The sequence below is a fragment of the Cnephaeus nilssonii genome (genome assembly GCF_951640355.1).
Source record: "Cnephaeus nilssonii genome assembly, chromosome: 9".
NCBI classification, from domain to species: domain Eukaryota; kingdom Metazoa; phylum Chordata; class Mammalia; order Chiroptera; family Vespertilionidae; genus Cnephaeus; species Cnephaeus nilssonii.
In genome coordinates, this window is record NC_137080.1 from 12,351,911 (window position 1) to 12,374,680 (window position 22,770).

Here is a 22,770-nt window from a genome sequence, read left to right on the forward strand (position 1 = left end):
TAGGAGTCCTAGAACCACCTAAAATAGTGTGGGGGGGGGGTGTGTATATACATATGAAGTTTCTTTCTGAATAAGGGGTCCATATAACTTTCAGCTTCTCAAAGGGGTTAAAAATGCAATTAACATTAAAGGGCTTGGAGGAACTGTCAACTTCAGACAACTTGTCACAGACTACCCTCGCCTTATTTCTTTTTTTAATCCCAAATTGGGGTAAGATTTATCCTGATTTGGTGGCTCCTGAGCAACTTCTGGGCGATGCTGGCGTGAAATGGCTGTCCGACACAGACAGCCCCCCCTTCGTACACCCAAGCCAGCAAACCCCAAAACTGAAAGGGAGACGCGAAAGGACTGCAAACGGATTGACCCCCTCAGTGCGCCAAGACCCACTGGCTCCTGCGGAACGTGTGTGCGGCATGCCCCTTACTCCGAGAGGGATGCGGGCGGCGACCAGGTTTCAGTGCGGGGCTGACTCCCCGCGGGGTCCCTTGCTGCGAGGGCAACCCCGGCAGCCTCCTCCCGCCCCTAAACGCGCCCGAACGCGGCGGCCGCAGGCGAGGGCTTCGCGGACCCCGGCCCCGCGAGCGCGCCCCCAGACGCCGCCGCCGCCGCAGCGCGGTCGCAGCGACCTTCCCGCTCGGGTCCCCGTGCGCCCCGTTATCCACGTCTGCAACACACACCCCACGAGGGAAAGGGAGGGGGGCGGACAACAAAGCCCAACCCGAAGAGGTCCCGGGGAGCTTCACGCTGGGGCCGCGAGGCGAGCGGACAGGGCCGGGGACGCCGCCCGCCAGATGTCAGCCCGGGGGTCGGGGTACCGGCGGCGGGGAGGCCACGCCGCGGGCGGGCGGTCGCTGGGCGGCGGCGGGAGGCCAGGCCCGGGCGAGGAGGGGGCGGCGGGTCCCAAAGCGCAGCGCGGCGCTCGGCCGCGACCCCCCACCCCAGCCCGGGGACTGTCCCGTTACTCACCCGCCGGGAAGCTGCGGGCTCCGCCCGGGCTGTCTCGGCCGCCGGCCTCCGGGGCCAGGAAGCGCCCCCACATCGCGGGCGGGAGGGCCGGTGGGCTGAGGGGCGCCCGATTCCCCACGTCCGTTCTCCCCCGCCTTCGCCTCCCGCTCCTCCCGCGGCGGAAACTTGCGCGGAGCCTGGGCCGCGGCGGCCGGGCGGGAGGGCGGGCGGATAACGGCTGCTCAGCGGCGAGCGGAGGGCGCTGGGGCCGGATGCGCCGCGGCGGCGGCGGCGGCGGGGGCCATGCCGAGCCGGCTGGGCTGAGGCCCGGGCCGGGGACGCGGCGGCTCCGCGGCGACGGCGGCGGCTCGGTGTCCGGCTGAGCCCACGCTCCGCGGCTCCACGCGAAGTTGCAGCGGCTGCTTCTCTCCGCCCCCTCCGCCCGCGGGGCCGGGGCCGGAGCTGGCCGGGGGCGGGGCTGGCCGGGGGCGGGGCCTGGAGGGGGCGGGGCCCGGAGGGGCGGGGCCTCGGCGCTTACATAAGGCGTGCGCGGCGCGGGGGGCGGGACTGCGGGCGGGTCGCGATGGGTGTTCCCTTGGTCTGGGTGGAACAGGTCGGCCCAACCCGCTAGCTGCATCCCTCCTTCCCCATCTCGGTGCCCGGCGATAGAAGAAAAAGACGATAACGGGGCCCGGGACCCCATCTTCGGTAACCCCCTCCCTTGGATAATCCCGGAGGCCCCGCAGGGCGCCTCTCGAAAGAGACCTGCAAGACCTGCCTTCGCAACACAACTGCTGAGATCCAGACTAATCTCGAAGGGAAAGGGATTCCAGGTCTCATTAGGGATTGGGATTGAAATCATCCTCGTTCATTACACAAACATCGTTTATAGATCACTGTGGGGGGTGGGAAAAGGTCTTAACTATTAGACATAGACCTTGGTCCTTTGAGAATGTAATAAATACTTGTTATTCCCAAACTCCGCCAACTGCCACTCAATCCTAAGCAGTATTTTTTAAAAATCGTTTATTCCAGTTTTCCACGTTTTTATCAATGTGAAGGGCATGTTACTACACACACACATAAAAAAGTACATACGAAGTTGAGACTATGTAAAATATTTCAATGCCCATTACAAGAGTAAAGGCAAATAGTAAAAACAAGTTGCTATGTTGGCAGTTGGCACCAAAGAGAAATATTTTTTGTCTTCCTACTAATTAAACTGGGGATGATAGAGATCTAATGCAATTAAAGTAATTGAAATACTAAGTGAAAATACTATGTATATGAACTAGATTGTAACCATCCATTTTTTAAAACATGGATTCTGAGAATATACTGAGCTTATATTTTCCCCCACAATCATGATATAACCAGTATCCCTGGTTCTCAAAATTATTAAAATTTATCAAAGCACAAGATCCAGAGCCTAGGGCAGTGATGGCGAACCTGTGATACGCGTGTCAGCACTGACACGCATAGCCTTTTCTGATGACAGGCGGCCGCATGCCGAGGATGAAACATTTGCTGCTCCTGAGGATGAAACATTTGCAACTAGAGTCTTGGAGTTAGTTTTTTCCTCAAAGTGACACACTACCCGAGTTATGCTCAGTTTTTTGGCGAAGTTTGACACACCAAGCTCCAAAGGTTGCCCATCACTGGCCTAGGGACTGCCAGTACTAAGCCTAATGTTGCAAAGTGGCATATTTTTGTTTTGTTGTGACAGACTGTAAAGACTACAAGGAGAATCTCAAGCAAAAACATTTATTATTGAACTTCAGTATTTTGGTAATTAGTCTTATAAACAAAAATATAATGCAAGTAATGAAAATAGTGACTTGTATGTATGTGTTCATGTACATAAATTTATTTGTTTATGTGAAAGTCAGATACTTAATGTTTTATGAGGGAACTTTTTAAAAATATGAAATAGATCACAAAGGAAAATAGGTACTAAAAACACCATATTTAATATAAAACCATATTAAACTCTTTATTTTAAATGTTACATTCAAAGGAGATTATTTTAAAATGAAAAATAACCATTCCACTCATAAATATTTAATTCTTTGGATATGAATCTCTGAACTGATTAAGTTGAACTTACATGTATTTTTCTTGTATAAATTTGTCATATTTAGCAAACAACAGCCAGAGAACTGAAGAGTGATATAACAATTGATTAAAGTAATATTTTAAAATTAGAAGAAAATCTTGGGAAATCTCAAGAGAAGTTAATGTTTAAAAAAAAAACAGAACAAAAAGAACATAGAAAAATCAAACAAACCAATAATGATTAAAATAGTTCCTAAAGAACAATTGATATTTGATAGAAACATTATGGAATTGGATTTAGATGTACTCAGTGGAAAGGGTTTTTGTTGTTGTTGTTTTATTGTTGTTAATCCTCACCCGAGGATATTTCTTCCATTGATTTTTTAGAGAGAATGGATGGGAGGGGGAGAGACAGAGAGAGAGAAACATGCACCCCAACTGGGACCAGGGATCTAGACTGCAACCGAGGTCGGAATCAAACCTGAGACCCTTCAGTCCGCAGGCTGATGCTCTAACCACTGAACAACCAGCTAGGGTGAGAGGGGTTTTTGTACAGTTGGTAGCAGTCACTGGGAAAAACCATAGCGTACATACCAGTATGTTCGATGATTTAACACATCTCCCTAAACCATATTTTTTGTAATCCTCAAAACAATTTGTCATCGACAGTTAATATCAGCTCCATTTTAAAGACTGAGAAAGAAGACCCAGAGAAGTCAAGTGAGGCCTTACAGGCAGTAAAGAGCTAGAATTCAAATCTAATCCATATGACCCCAAAGTCCATGCTCTTCCCATCATGCTCTCGAACATGTTGCAAAACGAAAATTATAAGATGTTTCTGCAGATGCCATGTGAGAAGGAAGTACCTAATTATAGGATTTCTGTACAATGTTTAGGGTTCAGCTAAGATTGGAAACCATGTGACATTAAGCTGCAGTGTTGTATGATTTTCTTTAGCTGCAGCCAGCAATTTGCGTATAGGAAGAAAGAAGGCAGATAGATAAACAGAGTCTTGCAATGTGGGCACTTGGGACAGAGTGGTAAAGAATTTAAGAAAATTGGTTGTAGCACTGATGAAATGATAGAGAACTGAGGCTAGCCTATCTGGAGAAAAGAGTGAAATCAAGAGAGAGTTGAAATGTTGAAAGAATGTTGAGGGAATAAGAGAGTAGAAGTTTCATATGAAATCAAAGAACAGATATGAGAGTAAAGGAGTGAAGGATAAAGAGATAGGGCATTCGGGTGAGTGCTAGGATGTTGGAGTTTAAGATTTCAGAGGTGGCACGGTGGAGGAATTCATCTCTAAGGCAGTTGGAGTTGCATCTCTCTGATCTCCCTCCCAGAAAGACCTTGATGTTCAGCCTCAAGGAGTGCAGTTGGCTGACAGCCTCCAGCTGTTAGCACCTGCGGGCTCTGCCTCGGCTTTTGAGTGGAGGCCACACTTTTCCTGTATAGCCCCAGCCAGTGAATAAGGACTGCAGATTCTTTCCCATGCAGAACTTCCTAATCAGCAGGCTCTTCTCTGGCTCACCACTGAGTTGGCAGAGACCTTTCCAATCTGATTCCTTGCCCCTTTTATCTTCCATAGGTGTTACCCTCCCACAAACCTGTACTCTTAACTCCATTTTAGCTTCTGCTTCCCAGAGAAGCCAACTGAAGCAATCTGTGAAGAATCTAAAGGAGTTGGGTTTTCCTCTATTTGTTTGTTTTAAACAGTGAAATGGAGGTTCTATAGAGCATGATGAAAAGATCTCTGAGGACCTCAAACCCAGAACGGGTTACCAGGAAGGCAGCACATAGCAACACGGACTGAAACGATTCAATAGTACAGTGATCACGCCTTACATTTTGTGCAGCAGAGGAAGGCAGGATTGAGAGGAGTCGCAGGTGTAAGTGGATTCAGAATACCACGTGGGCACACATGGGACCGGGCAGGCCCTGGCAGCTGCTGCCCTCGCCAGAAAAGTTTGCCAGTTTCCAACGTACTTACACCCTGTGAAAGGTGCTGGCTTCACTGAGGTCAACGGGATTTTAACTAAGAGTTAAATAAGAGTTCAATCGGTTACAACTTCACTACCTAAATAAATTTGAAAACCTTAAGACTTGTTTCACAGCGGCTTCCTTACTTATAGGTAGTTGAAGAGAATTCTTTTCAATAACTGTTAACTTGGGTAGGTTTTCATTCCGAAGAGTTTTCCCCTTGTTGCTTTCACAATGCAGGAACATGGGGATCTTTGGAACTACAGATAGAGTTACCAGCAATAAAACAATCCCTAATGTGATCTGGGCTAATTTAAGGATTGGATCTTCGTGCCAAAATTTCAATGGAGGTCAGAAACTTTAACAAGTATTCAGAAAATGAAACACACGTCTAGCTACAATTTTCAGGTGTATGGGGGAATAAATTTCTTTCTGTGTCTTTTTTTCTGCTTGTAAAAAAGAATACCTATTAACAAACAGAAAGAAGATAGTATAAAAATATTCATTCTTTATTTAGTAAATATTTGTTGAGAACTTTAGTCTGGCTTACTTCACTGAAACCCTTTATAATTTTTTTAATTTCTATTGTGCAAACATACATATATATTTACTAGAGGCCCGATGCACGAAACTTGTGCAAGGGGCTCGGCCCTCACAGCCCGGGCTTCGTCCAGAAGGTCCGTCCGGAAGGTGGTTCGGCTGTCTGGTCTAATTAGCATATTATGCTTTAAATATTATAGATAAGGTGAGAGTTGTTTTAACTTTTTTTTTTAACCCAAATTACCTCCCAGAAAAGATGAAGTCACTTTGTACTCCATTTCTTATGGCCTCTCATATTAAGGGGTCACTCTTTTAATTACTTTATTTTGAACAACATACTGATGGGAGAAGTCACTTAGTCTAACGTAAATTCAATTTGTAAAATCTGAGCTTTTAAAAGAAAACTTTACAATGTAGTGCAATAATTATTATATTGCAGTGACTATAAATATATATTAAATGTGACTGTGGGAAAAAGCAACATTTATAAATACAAACCTAAATTTGTATATTTAATATATGTAAGTAAACTAATATTGTGTGGACATTTCACTATTTTACTTATATCCCAACATTTTAACATATTAAGGGGCCCCAAACATATTTTTAAATACACCTGAAAACAAATGGGATCACCTTATATTTGGACGTATCTAGACTAAATTAATTAAAATTGTTTTTTTCCCTCTACTTGGAGCCACAGACAAGGCATTTTAAAAATATTTCTCATATTTTGTAATGTTATGTTAGGGGAGTCTATTTTTAACATGCCACCTAAAACTGAATTCAGAAAGAATAACATCTCATAGACTTTTCTTATAATCCTGGTAAGGCTTAAAAGTTTTTTAAAACCCAGTAGAATAACTAATTTATACTTTCATTATAGCCTTTTGCTTTTTAATGTTTTATGTACCCTGAATCACCAGTTATTGAACTGCAAAGGAAAGCACCGGAAAGCCACCTGAATATCAAATGCATTCATCATCATAAGTTCTCACAGAGAATATGAAATGAATTAACAATGAATAAAGCATCTACAATTAAATTTTTACTCTTCCCACATGGGCTGTGAATGATGACAAAATAAATTACAAATATATATATATATATATATATATATATATATGATATACATTTATGACATTTTCCTAATTGGGATATAATGCAAATATTTATATTAATTGTTCTTGATACTAAATAATTTTGTTTTCCATTACAGATAATTTCCTAATGAAGTTATGGAGCAAACTTTAGCCTTAGTAAAACTGACCAAGTTACTTAAACTGTGAAAGATTGCTGAACGATAACTGTTTTTCAATAGAGTTCAAAAGGTAGAGGTAACAACTAGCACTTATTTACATAATCTTTAAAAGGTACATGATTTCAGCAGTGGGGACCAATAGTGACACTAAGCGGGGAAAGAAGTTTGGGACATTTGACCAGTGTTTGGGAGAGAAGAGAGAAAATTATCTAGAGAATTCTGCGCAGCAGATGCCTGAAGGCTGCTGCCTTCTTCGCTCGCCCTGGGACATCAATCTGGTTCTGGCCCAGGCTCAAAGGCTCAAGTTCAGATCATGGCAGGCTTAGGAGAACAGGGCAGACTGGAACATCTAATCCCACCCGGCTTGCCCTAACATGGCCCCTGAACTCGTCCAACTCCTGAGCCCGCTGCCTAATCGAAGCATAGAAGAGCAATGCCACTTTCGCCCCGGTTTTGAGTTTGGGTTTCACTCCCTAATTTTTCAAAGAATTTTCATCTTCCCACATGCCATCTTCTATAACAGATTGCTTAAAATTTCTTAGAGGAAATGACTCAGAGTTAGCCGATGAGATGTGCCCATCTCTCAGGGCCAACGTAGTTACCACCCTCTAAATACCCACCTGCTACCCAGGGAGCCGGCCCCAGGCACTGTCGTGTTTCCGCGGCCTTGTCATCCAGGCGGTCAGATGACTGCCGGCCTCCTGGAGAAGGTGTCCGCTGAAGGAGCCCTCCAAGGAGAGCTACAGTGAGGCTCAGATGCCTTGATCCCTTTTCAGATCCTGGCCAAGGGCCAGACCCAGGGTGCTGCTACAGGGAGTAGCTGGGTGAACTGGCAGATTGCCAGGTGAGGGGCAGACTGTCATTTATAAAGTAACGGTTTTTATAGGCTGGCAGTAACCTGACTGCCACTCACCTGAACTCTGTGGTTTCTGGGAGAAAAAAGGACCCGATTATTCTCCTATTGAAATAAAACCAAAACAAACACTGGATTTAGGCTGGCTGGATCTATATTGGTCTTTTCTAAATACTTCAGCATTTATTTCACGAAAAGCAGTCCTGTGTGTCCGCTAACTCACATTTTCCCTGAATCTTGAGATGCGCTCTGCTCCCCCAATTGCCACTAAGGGTGCCTCCTCTCACCAGGCCCCAGGCTTTGCAATGTTGTCTGTAACTGCCTCATTAACGCCAGCCCTCCCGGGTGCTCTGAGTCTGGTTTTCTTACGAATGATAAGGAGAATGTCACTTAACGGGAGAGATGTCAGACTATTCAAAGAAAAAAGTGAGTGTTGATAAACTGAGAAAAATATGATTACCATCAAATGACAACTTTAAAACTTTCTTGTAGTTTAAGGTTTCTGTAAACAAAATGGATATTGATAAAAGTGACCTATTAATGCATGCAGGAGTATATGATAACCTATATCCAGTATACTTTTTTCTTGTGCCTTGAAAAATATAAAAAATGGGGTATGAGAAATATGGTTTAGAAATATACTTAATAAAGCTTATTATTTTTCTTTTAAATTTAATTTTTATAAATCATAAAATTGTAATCCTATTCCAGCTAACTATTAATAAATAATCAGCATCATTATTGGGTTATTTAAATGGAAATGTTTATTATTAATACATTAATGGCCAGATGGTATGGCTCAGCTGTTGAGCATCGACCCATTAACCAAATCGCTGGTTCAATTAAACACGATCGTGTTTGATAAAGTATTTCTAAGTTTTAGGTCACCAAATCTTTTTAAGAAGATGGGGGTAATAAAAGAGAGAATCTAGAGTAATAAAGAAAGGTATTGAGTGCCGAGAATATTACTTGCACTGTCTCATTTAATCTTCATGACAACACAATAAAGAACAGTAGGAATGACTATTATGTCCATTTTATATACGAGGAGACTGAGGCACAGAAAGGTCTCCAAGAAGAGAAGGTTAGCAAGTGGCAGAGCAGGAATTCAAAACCAGTTTAACCTGCTCTAGAACCTGAGTACTTTAATATGAGCTATGCTATGGAGAAAGGCTTAACATCGTTTCGTTAGTAATCAAAGATTTAACAATTAAACGATATGGAAATGGAAATGCAAAGGAATGATAAACATTTAGTTCTAGTTGTCTAAGGAGCGGGAGGGAAGGAGTGGAATTGGGAAAGGGCACACAAAGACTTCAACCATATATGTAGTATTTTATTTATGTAAAACTGGGAAATATGGAAATGCGTTAAGATTGATAAATCAGGGCCATGGGTAATGGTCTCCTCTGAAAAAAAGGTAGAACATGAAATTGCATTTCCACTAGAATTAAATCAGCGAAAAAATAAGCATAGAAAGAAGTTTAGAAAAAAAAACACCCTAAAATGATGCACACAGAATTAGTGTTCAGGTGATGAGATTTGAATATTTTTCTTCCCTCTCTCTTTCAAATTTTTCATAATATTGCTTTCTGACTAAATGTTTTTGTAATGTAAAATTATTACATAGTACAAACCTGGCTATAGAAATGATGAGAGCTGGTGTGGCTCAGTGGTTGAGCGTTGACCCATGAACCAAGAAATGATGAGATATATATGAAAACAAACTAGAATTCAAGGGCGGGGATGAAAAGTTCCAAGGAAGGTTGTAGAGAATGCACAATCACTGTAGGAGTTCAGAGGAAGAGGAGACCCATTAGTCTGGGGTCTTTAGAAATGCTGTCAATAATCGGTAGAGCAGGTAGGAGCTGAGGACTAGGGGAGGGCCTAAGGGAAGGGGACATGCAAGCTGTAAACGTAGAAAGATGTGAGGTGACTGCAGGAGGAAGCACTGCACGTCATGGAAACTTATTTCCGGGTTTTATCTGCTGATTTTTTTTTTTTCTTCCAGAAAATGTGGTGACTTTAAAGTTGTCACGGTTGAGTTAATTCCTCAAAACAACTGGTTGTCAAATCATAGCAACATAACTGTGAGCTGTGCTTCTGGCTCCACATCTTTTATCTAAAAATAATCGCAATGACTACATCTTGGGAAAACAAAGCCATTACCTATTCTTGTGCACCGGCTATCTTGGTAGTCTCTTCCTGGAAAATGGATCATGGGAAAAATAACTGCATGTTTTTAGAACACTGCTTGTCGCTCCTACCTTAACTGCGTTGATTAATGAAATCATTTGAAACCTTCCAGTCTACAGGCATTGAAGCATGAACAGGGCTTAGGAACACTCTTGTATAATCACACAAGTGTGCTCCCCAAGAGCCACAGCCCTGGCACACCCGAAAGCCGATGTTGTTCCTTCAGGAAGTGTATGTTCTTGTGCAGAAAGGAGACAGAGGCCAGAGGTGGAGATGTGGGGAGGAGGGGGAGGGGTGGGAGGTAAGTGTCCCCCACAGGGAAGATGAATGAACCTGTATGCTCCACTGCCCCCCGCATACAACAGCTGCTCTTTGCCCAGCTTCCTTGGCTTAGATATATATTCACTGAATAATACATGAATTAGCAGGATGAATGATGATAGTTATCATTTATAGGATGATTACCTTGTACTAGAAGTTTACATCCATTAACTCTAATTTTAAGAATCCTGCTGAGTGTATAACTCAAATGCCTAAGGGTAGTTAGGTTCTTCAATTGGCCCTAGTTTTGTTTTGTTTTGTTTTGTTTTGTTTGTTTGTTTGAAATATATTTTTATTTATTTCAGAGAGGAAGGGAAAGGAAGAGAGAGATAGAAACATCAATGATGAGAAAGAATCATCGATCGGCTGCCTCCTGCATGCCCTACACAGTGGATCAAGCCTGAAACCCAGGCTTATGCCCTGACCAGGAATCAAACTATGATCTCCTGGTTCATTGGTCAACGCTCAACCACTGAGCCATGCCAACTAGTGTGTTTATTTGTTTTTTATCCTTTAAGATCAGTGTAAAGTAACATGCCTGACTGCCATTCACACACTGGTTAGAAATCTGCTATTCCTCCTTACATCTTTGGGTTTCTCTTCCTCACTACGCATTCTGTTTTTCTGCCTCGGCCAAATTCTCCACCTCTCTACACCTCCCGATGTTTGCTTTCTCTTCTGCTGTATCACCTTCCAATACCATAAACACATCCCCCCCATTTTTTCACTCCCCAAAATATCACCTATGTATGACTGTTGGTGTAATAAACATCTATTTATGTTCTGGTCAGAAAGTAAGGGATGGTCCACTGCGGTGCCAATTAACAAACAAATGAGCATTGTATATGTAGACTGTTGCACCAAATAGAGGCCCAGGCTTCTGGCTATTTTGCCCAACATCTCTCCTTCCTGGGGTTGGTGTTTTCATGTCAAGCTCAGGGATGCTCAAAATTCTTACTTTATCATGCAAGCGACTCCGTTCTCTGCCTAGGTCTTCTTCCTTCATAGCCAAAACAAGCCCATCAGGTTGTTTTTCTAAACTTAAGAGTCGAGGAATCAGAGGCCTGTAGTCTGCTGTAGTATTAAGTGGCATTCTCCCCGGACTACTATGTTATTATCCACATTTTACACAAGACGAAACAAGTTTAGTGAAATCAATGATTACCCAAGAAAAAGGGCCAGGGTGTGAATTTGTGAATTAAAAGCCTGGCTTGCCTAATTCAAAGCTTATGCTCCTTCCACTAAACCAGGGTGAATTCATGAGAGTCGATACTTATTGAATGTTTACAACATGCCTGGGTCTGTCCTAAGAGCTTTAGGGGCTTTAATTCATTAAATTCTCATATTAGCTAACATCTATTAGATAGATACAGAGATAAGAAGTGACTTACCCAAAGTTACATAGCTCACAAAGGGAAAGGTCAAGATGAGAAGCTGGGTCATCGGTCTCTGGTTCCCATCGTTAGCTGCCATGCTCTACCAGCCTCATGCTTTCAGTGACTAAAAATGAAGGCAGATACTGGGCGACAGTTCAATCTGCACTCTCAAAATGGTCCGTGTGATTTGGAAACTCAAGTTTTCTGAAGCCATGAGAATGCAGGGGCATTGTTGGGGACTGAGGGTCTCACCTAGCTTTGCTCAGTGACAAACTGAATTATAAACTTAATAATTGCTACTTTCGAAAATAATAATGTAATCCAGTCTTTTCGTGCTTAATGAGTTTTTACAAATTCAATTTAGTCATTCAAGTATCCTCTGTAAGGCAGGGACTGTTAGGCACTTAGCAAACAGAGATGAATCCTTCAGGTCCAGGCTCAGTCCTGGAGTAGCTCAGAATCTTGTGCAATCTAGAGCAAGTTGTGATATGACGTATTCATCAGACAGCTACACAGTTGACAATACTTGAAGTTATGGAGAGTCATATCTTAGGTAAATGTATGAAGGAAATGTCTAAGAATTACTCTTTGGAGGAAAGAGAAATGGCTGTACGGCCAGTGGTAGCAAACCCTCCAGCATAGAAGATGGGCAAGCAGTGCCTGGATGACCACCTGGCCAGGATTCTATGAAGAGCATTCAAACATGATGACCTGAAAAGTTCTCACCCTGGAGGTCACGATCCATATTCTGAATGTTAGGAAGAGAGTCATGTCGATAGGCGTATGGAGATCTATATGGAGGCATAAAAAGACATAGGGTAAGATTATGGTGAGTGTTTCTTCCAATGCTGGTCTATGGGGATGGTGCTGAGAGTCTCGATTTCCCTGTCCAGTTCAGTAGAGGAAAATGTTATTAGCATAATGAAGGGCATTAAATTGGTTCACATTGTTTGATGGAACTAGTTCTCAAGAATATAGAACTTGCTTTGATTTATTTTATGCTCAAAGTTCTGATCTAAGGTTTTATTTCCTGAGTAGACATGACCCCCAGGGCGAGATGTCCCACAAAGATGACCACTAGCAATTCTTTGGGCAGGAACACCTCTCCCCTTACATTAATAAATGGACATCTTCCTTCAGAGCTGGATTTTAAATATGATCTAACACAGTGGTTTTCGCCCTGACCGGTTTGGCTCAGTGGATAGAGCGTCGGCCTGCGGACTGAAGGGTCCCGGGTTCGATTCCAGTCAAAGGCATGTACCTTGGTTGCAGGCACATCCCCAGTAGGGGGTGTGCAGGAGGCAGCTGATTGATGTTTCTCTCTCATCGATGTTTCTAACTCTCTCTCCCTCTCCCTTACTCTCTGTAAAAAAAAAACAATAAAATTAAAAATAATAATAATAATTAATTAATAAATAAAACAGTGGTTTTCAAGCTGTACGTCTAGGGCCTCATCTGCAAACAATGCAAGTTTTAAACTGCATGTGAATATTGTTCATTGTTTTGTATCAGGTTTATATTTTGGAATTTCCCAATATTTTCTTTAAGAGGGAAAAAAAGAGCCTCGTTGCAAAAAGTGAACACCTCTGAGATTTTGGTCCATTTCTCTATCAACAAAGAACTGAAACCAGAGAGGTTAAATGAGTCACTGAAATGGCAGAGGTAAATCTTATAATAGGCCCATCTTCTGCAAATCTCCAAACCGTGTCCCTCAAGCCACTGAGTCTGGAGAGCATGACATTCACGCAGGCCAATGTAACTCTGAGTGAACTATACAGTGCTAGTACTGTAACAGCAAAGAATTGGGCTCTTAATGGGAACATTGTACTACAATACCGACTGGCCAGCTACCAATTATTGTTCCTATAATTAGGTACTACATAATCTTATTTGATCCTCACAATAATCTGTTGAGTTGAACAGAACATGTATCTCTCCAGCTCTCATCCTTAATTTTGAAAAAGGTAAAACAGTCTCAAAGATATTGATTTCCTCAGAGGAACGTACTAGTAAATTTTTTTTAAAAGATCCCAATTCCAGCCTTCGGACTTTTAAAAAGACAGGACTCAGTTCATTATATTGTCCTGTTTGATCCAAGTAGCAAGAATATGCAGTACATGTGTAGATGATAAACCAATGATATCGCTGAATTGGATGGCTCCCAAAATTGACAGGCATAAGAGATAAAGGACAAAAGTGTAGGTCTTTTAATTGATAGATTGATTTTGTTGATTTCAGAGAGGGGAAGTGAGAGGGAGAAAGAAAAACATCAATGATGAGAGGGAATCATTGATGAGATGCCTCCTGCATGCTCCCTACTGGGGATGGAGCCAGTAACCCAGGCCAGGAATCGAACTCTGACATCCTGGTTCATAGGTCAACTCTCAACCATTGAGTCACACCAGCCAGGCAAAAGGTCAGATCTTTAGATCCCAACTTATGAGCCATTCACATCTACTGGCTTTAAAATTATTATAAGAGGACTCCACAGGTCCATAAAGTACACTTATCTGAATCTTAAATAAGGTGGCTTACATTGATATGTACGCCTATTCTCAAATAAAGGTAAATGCTCTTTTGTTAATAAAGTATGACTTCATTATAAACATTACTAAACTTATAACAATGTTTTGTCCTATATTTTCTCAAATTCTAAAATATCACCATTACTATTATGTGGGGTTCTATGACATTCCTTTGTTGTTGTTGTTAAAAATGGGATCATTCTTGAAAATTTTGGGATCATCTGTTCCAGGCTAAAATAAAGGGAACAGAGCAACATTAATACAGGAAATAATTATTTTAATACATATTTTATATCTTTTCCTATGTTTCTATTTGAAAGTAGTATAGCTAAATTATTACTCTTGTTTTTCATGCTGAATGACTGCTTCTTGTCTGGCTTTATTATGTGTGGTCAGATCACTGATTCTCAGAAAAACTACCCTCTTGCCTAGCCCTACATTCCTCCAAGATAATATCATCGACAGGGGTCAAGTTTCTTGCCAGGAGAGCTGATTCGCAGAAGTAAACTAACTGGATGTAAAACCATGAAATGTTAAAGAAACTGTCAAACTTGGGCAAGGACATTAATAACAAATACTATCTTAGCTATTAAATATCTCTAAAAAATAATAAATGATAATATTCGGTCAAACTGACCTACAGAAGTGGAACAGTAAACAGAATACGAAAAGGGCTGTAAGCAATACCATCTAGGAACCCCGAGGCAATGGATAGGCTCCCTGTCTGCTGGGGACTCAGGGCAGAACAGCTGTTCCCGTCTCTCAAAGCAAACCCCACTTCAGTGCATTTCTGCTCGCTTACCAGCTCAGATCTGCTTTTGAGGAGTAAGCCAAACACATAGCCACGAGTGATTTACCTTAGGGAGGACATTAGGGAAACTTAAAAAACAGAAGTCAACTTGAAAAGGCCTGTTTAATATCTTTCCTCCATCTCTGGCAAACTTCCATCCTCAGTCCACCTACCCACCGCCTTGCCCCTTCTTACGCCTGATTCTTTGTCAGATGAAATAGGAAGACAATAGTAAGCAACTGGGAAACAAGCTAAACATTTCCTTCTGGAAACATTACCTATTTTTAAATAACAACTCAGACTCTATTAATAGTTCCTTTAGAAAAAAAAACTCTATGAAAAAAACCAATGTCTCCAAGTCAGACGCTAGATTTTAAGGTCTCCCTTCAGTGTACTACCCAAACTCCTTACATCCACAGCCAATCTAGGCTTTTCCCTCTGGTAATTGAAGGTTAGAACATTAATCATATATTTATCTCATGAACTAAACTCATAGGGTTCCATGTAGCTTTGGTTTCGCAGTACCTTCCACCTGAGTAGGCAGAGTCCCCACCTACTGTATACTGGGCTTGGCCACGTAAATTGCTTTGGTCAACTGCGGTTAGCAGATGTGATGCAAGCGGAGGCTTTAAACCTGTTTGTCTTTGGCTTTACTGCCTTTGCCTCTGTAATCTACTGGCAGAGCCACTGACTCAAGAACGAAAAGATGTGGAGCTGACCATAACCTTCAGCTAGAAAAGCAAGCATTTCTTGTTTTAAGTCTTTAAAAGCTGTGGTTGGTTGTTATGCAGCACTGTTGTAGCAGACTGACTGATACCATAGATCTCTTGCACTTTCAGTTTTTTTGGTGAATTTTATCCAACAATATCTCCTCTGATCTGAAAATTTCTTTAAGGCTATTGAGCTGCATTAGAGGTGTCGAGGCCTTTGCATTTGACCATGGACATGTTCATTAGGGCCACCAGCAGGATTGTCAGCTGAAAACACTGCCCAACATAAAAGCAGTTTACTGAACTTTCTGTGTAAAGACCTGTGTGTCCTTAGCCTATATTGGAAAATGACTTCTATGAAACTGCTGTGTTGGCTGTAGGATGGTGTCAGACTACACTTAGCCTTTGGATAAATTTCTCTCTGGTTTCTGTAAGTTGGGAGAAATTGTGCTCATCCCACGCAATTTGAAAATTGGTTGTATAACTGCTTGTGAGCCTTCTTGAAATTTCTTGGAAAAGTCAGAGATGCATTGGGAAGATCTAGGATATCTAATATATTTTTTAAGAAGATCACATAATTTATCAAAGAAATAATTTTTTAAAATTTTCCTGAGCAGAAGTTAAGATCCAGAGACTCAGGTGGAAGTTATTTTTTAATTTTTATTGCTATTATTATTTGTTTATTTTATTTCTTTTTCTACCTTCATTAGTCGGCTTGAATCTTCTTGCTTGGAAAATTGTGGAGTCACTATCCCATGTTGTACTGCAGTAGAACATTAAGCCATCCACGATCCTGGAGGTATGAGTCCCAGCTCCCAGTAACCAGGAACATGGCTTTAAGAAAATTATTTAGCCTCTTTGGGCCTCGGGTTGTCAACTGATAAAAACAAAGAAAAGCTTGAACTACATTACTTTTAACACAAGGGACTTTAATATGTGATATGCGCCAGGGAGTGGTAAGAGGTAATGGAAGAAAGCTAGACAGGGGGAGATGTTGAAGTCCTGATCTAACAGAACTAAAAAATGGGGGCGGGGTGGGGGTGGGGAAAAGAAGGCAAGCAATCCTGCCCCTGTCCATAGTGCTGAACAATCATTGTTTTGTCTGAATGCTATTGGAAGGAGTTAGGAATTACTTTGTTAAGCAATATAGAGATCTGACCACTTTAGAAAAGAACGGTGATAGTCTGAGATCATCTACATCTATTTTAAATTCCACAATATACTAATGGTACCCAAACCTCTATGTCTAGCACTAACCTCTTCTCATCTCTCAATTCATATTTTCCACTATCTGCCAAGCATCATCTGCATTTTACTGCATTGAGCTTACTTCAAAAACTGAACTTTTCATATTCATTAATGATCCTGCTTCTTCCACTGTATTGTCCATTTTGATTAATGGCATAAAACTTTATTCTTTCTCCCAACTCAAAATTCTAGGAGAGCACCTGCATGATTTTTGCTTGTCTGCCACCTATAACCAATCACCAAATTCTGCCAATATTTCCCATAAATACCTCTTACATCCATCTCTTTCTCTCCATTCCACTGTCACTGTCTTTATTTAGATTCTAAACATTTCTTGGTTGGACTATTTTAACACCCTTCTAACTAACCTAACTTCAGTTTTGCACCCTTTCAAGTTACACATATGATCAAGTTGTTCCTCTGTGAAAAGTCCTCTCTGGCTCTAATTGATTGCAATACAAAACCAAAGTTACCTAGAATATCATTCAAGGATACTTTATAATCTGCCCAGGAAAGAAAACTCTGAAAAATAGACTAATGTTCAGGACATTTATTAGCGAGTTCCTTGAAGGTCACTGCTCATGGAAGGGTGAAGAAGGAAGCAGGACTGGGCAGAGGGAGAAGTTGAGCTGTGCTGCAGTTTCAACAAAGGCCTCTCAGCCCCTCCCACAGACAGCTCTGTAGCTACATGGCCCTTCAGAAGAGTTCCAAGTTGGAGTGAGGGAACCAGAGCTTTACTTAACACCTTGATCAGGCATTAAATGCAGGATGTCCCTGGAAGGAAGCAATGACTTGGGACACTATAATCTGAGGTTGGCTGCTGGAAGCGCTCCCAGAAGCTGGGAGACCAAGTTCCTCATTCCTTAAGGGGGATCTGGGCAGCACATCAGAAAGTCTACCATGCTCTGTCTACTTGTGCACATCCTTCTGTGCTTCCTTGACCCCCACCATTTATTATAACACCTCCTACACTCGATCGTATTGCCTCTTTAGTCTTCTGTATTTCTCATTAGACTGTGATCTCTCTGCAACACATGTTTGACTATATAAGTCACTGTTGCATCCTCAATGTTTGACACACAGGAAGTCACTAAATAATTTTTCAAATGAAAATAAATAAATGAATACTACAGATTTCTTTCCTCCCCATTCCTTACTCTGTAGTGCTCCAGTCAAACAAAACCCATTGCAGGTCCCTGGATCTCCCACACCTTCCATTGAACCCATGCTCTTACTTTGGCTTGGGATGCCTTCATCTGAGCTGATCATCAGCTGAATGCCCACTTCTCCTTCAGGAGTCAGCTCAGTTGTCACCCTTGGAAAACTTCCCCAGTCATATTCACAATATTCATTCTTTGTGTTTCTACAGAGGCAGTTCGTGTCAACTCCCACAATCCTGTTACTTTAATTTGCACATCTGATCCCCTTCAGGGGATATGAGACTGTGATCTTTTTATTCATTTTTACTTCCTTAGCACCTACAGGGCCTGGCACATGGTAAAGAATGAATGAATAAACAATAAATACACGAATAAAATTAAGTTCTAAGAATATCAGCCAGGAAGCGTGTATAGAATGAACTAAACAGGGAGGAAGATATAGAGGAGAAAATTATAAGATTATATAAGAGACATGTACATGGAAAGTGAATTAGCTATAATTCGTTATTTCCAGAATTAGTTTTTCCCACATACAAAATGAACAGTAGATGATGACATTAGCACAATTGTTGCTTTGCCTAACATAGCTTAGTCCCTTCATCTCTCAGCTCATTTTTTTTTTTTACTAGATGCTAGTCCAAGAATGTCAAATGCCTTCTGATGCCAAATAGATTACCTAAAGGTGTGGTGGGACTGTGGGGAACCAAATGTTCATGTGAAGGGCATTCAATTTCAAGTTTTAAGTCATGTGGTCACCAAACAACACAGGTTTTGGGCTTGATGTGGTCTGCAAGATGCTGGTTTACCTCCACTTTTATATATTTGAAAATCAAGTATTTTCTCAACTATAATGAAACTGAGTGAGAAGAGATGTGGGCAACCTATTTACCATGTAAAAAAAAAAGAGGATGTTTCTATATTTCTAGTAAGAAACAAATACTTTCTGAAGTGGTTTCACAATCTCCTAGAATGTTAGATTAGACATTTCACTGGTGGCCAAAAAAAAAAAGGGGGGGGGGGCGGGGAGAAAGAATCTTTTCCTTCTATACAAATACCTTGATATCTACCCTTGGCACTGCTTTTGTTTTTCTCTAAACAAACAAACAAAAAAAAAATGGTCTTCTGTTACAAAATTAACATAAGCTCTTTGGAAAATATAGGAAAAAATTAGAAAAGAATTTCTCAAAATTTCACTACCAGTGAGCAGCCTCTATTTGGCATTTTAGTTTATGCATGAGGTGCTTTGCAGGATTGTGGCATTGATATGCATACTCAAAGCTAGGTAGCTGGTAAGCAGGGGACAAAATTTGTTCTAAACAGCTGGGTATCTATAAGCACTTATCACCCAAGTGAACTAATGAAGACATCCTGAGGTGACCGTGAAGAGCCTGAAACCAGATGTCTGTGGGACAGGCCAGGAGAGGAGGAGTTTAGTATTGTTGAAATGGAACTTGGTTCTGAATCCACAACAGGACTATTGTGTGTATGACATTTGCCTTGAGAAGTGAATTCTGGATGGACAGTAAACAAGAGCTTTTGAGTCCAGTCCGTAAACAATCTTCACTTGGTTGCCAAGTTATTCAACATAGAAAACTTACCAGTAACTCAACATAAAAAAGTAGTTTTTTATCTTAAAGCACTGAGTGCAGTCCTGAAAAATGTTAAATGTAGATTTATGCAAGTCAAATGAGAGAAGACAATTACAAAACACAAAACCACTTTCTTTTTTTTACAAGAAACTGTTTTTGTTTAGAGTGTATTATGTTCAGGTATTCTCGGGTTCATCTATAGACTCATAAGAGGGAGAATGGTTGGGAGGAAGGAATTGGACTAGTCTGAATACTCATTATCAAGGATTTGGAGTAGAAAAAACAATATGTACATTACTAATCATAAGCAGACCTAATGTTAACAGTATTTTCAAGAAAATTTAGAAGATTTTTAAAAGATCTGTAGTTCTTTTTTTCCCCACTGTATTTTTAAATTTGTGCAATTTTCTATTTAATAGTATTGGTACCCCTGTGAAATTTTTCTGTAATGCCATTAGGATATTAAGGGATAGGGTTTTAAAACTATCTTGGATGAGGGATTAGAAAACTTTAGTCTATTAGAGGTACCTTTAAAATCCAAATCTATTTTATTACTTTACTATAATTAAACCTGTGGTATAAATACCATCATGCAGTTCTAATGATATTTTCACCTACTTTAATACTCATTTCAAAATAATCTCAGAGAAACAAAAACAATCAAGGAAAAATAAATTGCGGTAGCTTTCAAAATCCGAGCACCTGTTCATTCAAGCTGAATTTCATAAACTGATTTTATTAAGTAAGGCCTCACACTTCATAGTTACAGCAGTTTGTAAATACATGGTTACTATTTCATTGATTTCTTTTATTCATCAATTTGGTACTTTATGTAATGGGATTATACTAGATGCTGGGATTCAGAACCACGGGTTCTCTGGGTGTGAAATATGGTCCTCACCTGCAAGAGCCCACAGTATAATGCCATAAAGAAGCATTAAAGACGTGCCTTTGCCGTGTATGTGTAGTAAACAAGTGATTTGGTCCGGCACAAGGAACCTAAGTGTCCCCTTCACTCCTTATTTGTTTACATTTCTTTGGTTTGTGTGCTTCAGGTAGAGGTAGGTGAAACTTTGAATTCAGGGATGGTAAAACGAAGGTACAGTTGTGAGTACACAAAACACAGAATTTATTCTTTTTTTAATTCTTAAAATTTTTTTTTATTGATTTCAGAGAGGAAGGGAGAGGGAGAGAGAGATAGAAACATCAATAATGGGAGAGAATCACTGATGGGCTGCCTCCTGCGCGCCCCATACTGGGAGTAGAGCCTGCAACCAGGCATATGCCCTGACCAGGAATTGATCCATGACCTACTGGTTCATAGGTCCACACTCAACCACTGAGCCATGCCAGCAGGGCCAGAGTTTATTCTTGAATTATTATTTATTAATTGTATTATTTATTTGTATTACAACTATAAACCTGGTTTTGCCCACCCCTGTATTATACCCTAAAATTAAATCCTCCCACTTTTGAAATACCCAGGCACACCCACACACTTTCAGGTTGCTCTAAATGTTTGCTCTTGAATATCAAGTACATAGTAATGAAACGTTATTTTTACAGTTCACAGATCCAGTATAGAAATGTTTCTAGAGCTTAGATCCATCAGTTTGAGTTTTTCATGAATTTCCAGGGTGATAACAATATCCCCAGTGAGGACAAGGAAACCAGAGCAATGCCAAACGGGAGAGATGGCCTGAATTTGAAAAAGCACGAGTGTGTACAGACATGAAGATGAGGCAGGTGGAATCCAGTGGTTGCTACTAAGAGAAGTTGTGAAGTTTGTGGAGGCCTCCGCAGAGGGTTCCATCCTAAATCACAAAGGTGTGTATTTTTCTGAAGATTCCCGGCAAGATGATTTTGAGGGTTCTTCGACTATAATTAGAGAAATCTGATAGCTACATTTAAACATATTGCATTGTGTTTTCACTACTTGAGATTGTAGCAATTCGATCAGAGAGCTTCCTTTTGGGAAGACTTCCAAACCAATGTTTGGAGGAGAATCTAAACTTTTCCATCTCAAGCTGGCGGGAGTGTTCCCCCCTTTAAATGTTTATATGGAAAGACAAACCATAAACATTTTTATATGAAAACTTAACTTTTTAAATCTCTTATAGGCTGCATTTCCAGAAGTCATTGGCCCAAAGGGCAAGGAGAGTGATATTCCTCAAAGTAGACACTGGCCAGTCTCAAGTCTCCTTCCCAACTCCAGGAGTAAAGCGGGAACATTAATGCAGGTTTGGGTGCATTTGCAGTGTGGTTTGACAAAGATCGTATAGTGACAGACCAATGTCCGTTTGTAAATTCCAATGTTTTTCTTACTGAAATAAGTGATCAGCACCTGGGTGTAACTATGTCTACTACAGCTACCTCATGCTGTGAAGCTTATAGTTAATTAAAGGGCGGAATTCAAAAGCATGGCCAACTCCTGTAAAAGCCCCAGACTTAATCATCTGTCTCCTGCAGACGTCAACCTGTGGGGTGAAGAAGCATTTGCTGGCTCTTGGCCTGCTCCTGTCTGGAGAGGATCTTTCAAAAGACTGGGTCCTCTTTGCGGGGCGCCTAGGTAGAGGGCCCAGGGCCAATGTTTTGCCAAAGTCCTTTTTGCCTTGCCAAGTTGACTTTCCTGTCAAAGAACTAAGTGGAAAATTAATGTTCCATTTTTCATAATAATATTTTTCTCTTTGTTTGTTTTTTCCCAATGGTCTCCTATCTGTGCCTAGCATCCATCCCAAACGACTGATGCAGGAAATGGGAACCAAGGCTAAAACAAACTCACACCCTTTTCTATGGCAGCCTCTTTTATAATTAACAGTTAAAAACCAAAACATAAAATTCTGCTGAGATACGCTCCCCCTAGGTTACATTAAAAAAAATCTACCCTGCAGTTAAATGGAGTTTTTGCTGTTTATGATCTGAGTTTCATTATTGTGGCTTAACAAGTATATGTAAAGCTTAAAGATATTTGAAGCTGTAAAGACATTTCATAAATTATGAGCAACCTACAGGAAATGAAAGCTTAGCATTTCTCTCTACACTTCTCCCAACACGGCTAAACAGTTTCTTTATACCCCAATGAAGTCTGCCACAGCATGTCTGAATATATCCATCTCCCTTAAGGCAAGACATAATAATAACCCTGATTTCACATAACAGGGCATGATGACCTGCAGTCCTGATTGTTGTTTTTAAAACTGAATTTAAAGAAATTAGAATCT

The 22,770-nt window shown here is 41.1% G+C and overlaps 1 protein-coding gene across 1 annotated transcript in view; it reads right to left on the reverse strand.

Annotated features, from left to right (window-relative positions):
* CEP85L (centrosomal protein 85L) overlaps positions 1 to 1,379 on the reverse strand; it is an 84,698-nt gene extending 83,319 nt beyond the window's left edge. Inside the window, exon 1 of the mRNA XM_079781490.1 lies at positions 967 to 1,379. Coding sequence (XP_079637616.1) covers positions 967 to 1,039 — 73 coding nt within the window. The 5' untranslated portion in view covers positions 1,040 to 1,379. The remainder of the gene's footprint in view (positions 1 to 966) is intronic.
* Between the last annotated feature and the right edge of the window lie 21,391 nt (positions 1,380 to 22,770).